We start from the raw sequence: 3,775 nt of genomic DNA on the forward strand, positions 1-3,775 counted from the left end.
GATGAACCAATTGTTGGATGCAGCTACAGCTACCACTGATCTAACAGTGACCATTTTAGCTATTGGTGAAAATGTTTCTTTCTAATCCAGTCCTTCTTGTTGACCTTATCCTTTTGCCACTAAGCGTGCCTTATACCTTTTCACTTCTCCTGATGATTTATATTTGACTTTGAACACTCATTTGCACCCAATGAGAATTTTGCCTTCAGGGAGATCCACAATACTCCATGTGTTGTTCTCCTCAAGACAAGCTATCTCAAGTCTCATTGCTTCAATCCACTTTGGATCTGCAGCAGCTTCCTTGAAAGTGGAAGGCTCCAAGATAGATGAATAGGAGTTCAAGGTTGTCTTGTAGGAAGATGTAAGTTGATCATAGCTGATATAAGAAGAGATAGGATAGACACAGTTGGAAGCCTTAGTAGTAACATAGTCTTGTAACCAAAGAGATTTCTTAACAGTTATAGATGACTTTCTAAGTGATTCAGTTGACTGTTCTGTGGTAGCAGGAACATGACTTATGACAGAGTCATTAGCAGCTATATCACACGGTGAATTTGAAGCACTAGACTAATCTGCAGTATCATAAGCACTAGGCTGCTCTGCAGCATTAGATGGCACACTAAGCTGATCTGCAGTATTAGAGGGAATTGAAGGAAAAGAAGCTAAGCTTGTATCCCCTTCCTCTTGAGTAGGCTGAGAGTCACAAGGTTGAAAGTCTGATAGGGGCTGATTATGAATGTTGGGCTCTAAGACTGGAAATAGATGTGATGTAGAGGGTGTGAAATGTTTAAATAGAAATAGATCTTCCTTGAAAACCACATTCCTGCTGACAAAGAATGTTTTAGCATGCAAGTCATAGAGTTTATAGCCCTTTTGAGTAGATGAATATCCTATTAGAACTGCTGGAATAGCCTTGGCTGACAGCTTATCAGTGACTTGTGGACTTCATGCATATGCAAGACAGCCAAAAACCCTCAAGTGGTCAATATCTGGAGAGTGCGTGCTAGTGCAGCATTTCAAAGGATGATTTGTTTTGTAGAATAATAGAAGGTAGTCTGTTAAGTAGGTATACAGTTGTAGACACAGATTCCCCCCCAGAACTTCACAGGTACAGCCCCTTGAAACCTCAGTGACCTAGTAACATTCAGAATTGATCTATGTTTCCTCTCTACTACACCATTTTGCTGAGGTGTGTGGACACAAGAACTTTGGTGTATCATGCCATTTTCCTTGACTAATTCATCAAACTGAGAGTTAGAAAACTCAAATCCATTATATGTTCTCAGAATTTGAACATTGGAATTGAAAATGTTCTTTACCATAGCTAAGAATTGTCTTATAACAACAATAGTTTCAGCTTTATCGTTCAACAAGAATATCCAGGTGTACCTGGAGAAATCATCTACTAGTGTTAGAAAGTACCTCTTACCATCATGTGTAGGAACTCTATATGGACCCCAAACATCACCATGTACTAGTTGAAAAGGTTTATTTGAACTAGTTGTACTAGTAGGAAATGGAAGTTTAGACTGTTTTGCAAGTGGACACACTGTGCAGTGATGATTTTTATCTGGCTTGGACTGTTTTAAAGACTCTATTTTTCTAAGTACATCATGTGGTGCATGGCCTAGTCTATTATGCCATACAAACAAAGGAACACTAACAGACACAGAAGAGCAAATGGAGATGGTTCTAATAGGCTGCTGTAATTGAGCTGGAGTTGAGGTTGGCTTCAGGTAGTACAGTCCACAGTCTTCTCTACCAATCCCCCTCACCTGTCCACTGAAGATGTCCTTAAAGAGACATAAATTAGGAAAGAATGCCACATAACATCTCAGTTCCTTTGTCAACTGAGAGACAGATAGTAGATTGAACTTGAAATCAGGAATATGTAGAACATTCTGAATCTCTTGATTTCTGAATATGCTAGATGTTCCTGTATTTGATATTGATTCCACATTACCAGTTGGTAAATGTACTTTTCCACCTTTTAGGTTAGAGTCTCTATCCAGTTTATTCAACAAATTAGAGTTTGCTACCATGTGATTAGTATCCCCAGTGTCAACTATCCACATATCATCAACCACTCTAGATAGAAAGGAGAATATACCTGTTGTTGCTGCTGTTGTTGTTGGTTGAGTAGAACTTCCTTCCTCGTTTACTTTGCCAAGCATTTGTAAGATTTGTTGTTATTGTTCTGGAGTAAAGTAGGGTGCTGAGACAGGAGGTGGAGTCAATTGTGGTTGTGGCTTAATCATATCACCATTATAGCCTCCACTATTGTTTCCTGCAAAGTTAACTGCTAGAATAGGTTTCTGAGCTCCGGATGCATGCATTTGTAAACCAGTAGTTACATATCCTCCACTATTCCCTGCAAAGTTGGCTGCAGAGAAGGAGCCTCCCTTTTTTGTTTTTAAAGTCAGCAGGATATCCATTCAGCTTGAAACAGTTCTTTCTAGTGTGTCCCTTATAGTTGCAATAGTCACATACAAGATTATAATTTCTTCTAGATTTCTGATGAAAACTACCTCTTGTAGAAGAAACAAAGGCAGCAGATTCATGGCTATCTACAGAAGCACCAGTATGAGCAATAGCCCTTTGACTCTCCCTCTCCATTAACATTAAGAGGCTTTGTTAATAGAGGGAGCAGGAATCATCATTAACAATTGATTTCTCGCTTGTTCATATGACTCATTAAGTCCCATGAGAAATTGTAGAAGCTTCAATTTCTCCATAAACACAACAAATTCACGAGATTTCTCATAGTCACACCCAGGAATTGGTGCTAGACTATCAAATTCTGCCCACAGTAGACGTAATTTCGAAAAATATGAGGAGATTGAGCTAGTACCTTGATTTACTGTGGCAATGCTTTTGTGAATCTGAAAAATTCTGGAGAGATCAACCTTGTCGAATTTCTCTTTCATATCATTCCACACAGCACTCACATTTGAAGAATAGACAATTCCACTGAGTAATTCTGGCGAGATGCAATTCATTATCCACGACAACACTATTGCATTGAATCTGTCCCAGAGATCCACTAGATTTGGACCATAACTCTCTCGTTTGCACCTGCCATCTATGAACCCTAACTTGTTTCGTCCTAAAATGGCAATCCTCATAGCACGACTCCACACAGAGTAATTCTCTGGACCTTGTAGTTGTAATGAGATCAAAATTATTCCTGAATTATCATTAGAGTTCAGAAACAGAGGATGATTGTGACCTAACTTTTCTGGAACTTCGTTATCAACTTCCGCCATTGCTGAGCTCACAAGCAAACACTGAAATGAGCGATTAATCTCGAGCGGTAGGCTCTGATACCATGTCAAATTGTTACACTGTAGTAATACAAAGTATAACTTGAATTGAAGGAGAAGAAAACTTGGAGAGAAAGATTACTTCATTCTCATTTTCTTCAACTGAGCTATATCACTGATATTATATACAAAGTTAGAATTCTATATCACCAACTAAATCTAACTCTAATACTAACTCTAGTTAAATTACTAACTCACTTGCTAACCACCTATCTAACTAACTCACTAACTGACTAATGCCACATCAGCACATCAGCTTGCTACACTCTCAACAGGTTCAAATAGCGAAAACAGCCTCTTGCAGAAATGCAAGACAAAGCTGCAAACGAAGACCTAATGTGGTCGGTCCTACCTCGGACACAATGCATAGTAGGAGCTTAGCGCACTGGGCTACCTTTTTTTATTTTTATTTAAAACCTTCGTTAAGACCAACAACAAGTTTATTCATGCCA

General features: G+C 38.8%; 1 protein-coding gene across 1 annotated transcript; it reads right to left on the reverse strand.

Moving 5' to 3' along the window:
- Nucleotides 1-2,621: 2,621 nt before the first annotated feature.
- On the reverse strand, nucleotides 2,622-3,266 carry LOC138897574 (uncharacterized). The gene has a single exon (XM_070183558.1). It carries the CDS (start codon nucleotides 3,264-3,266, stop codon nucleotides 2,622-2,624), a length of 645 nt encoding a protein of 214 aa, XP_070039659.1.
- Nucleotides 3,267-3,775: the final 509 nt, after the last annotated feature.

The sequence above is a fragment of the Nicotiana tomentosiformis genome, chromosome 8, assembly GCF_000390325.3.
Source record: "Nicotiana tomentosiformis chromosome 8, ASM39032v3, whole genome shotgun sequence".
NCBI lineage: Eukaryota > Viridiplantae > Streptophyta > Magnoliopsida > Solanales > Solanaceae > Nicotiana > Nicotiana tomentosiformis.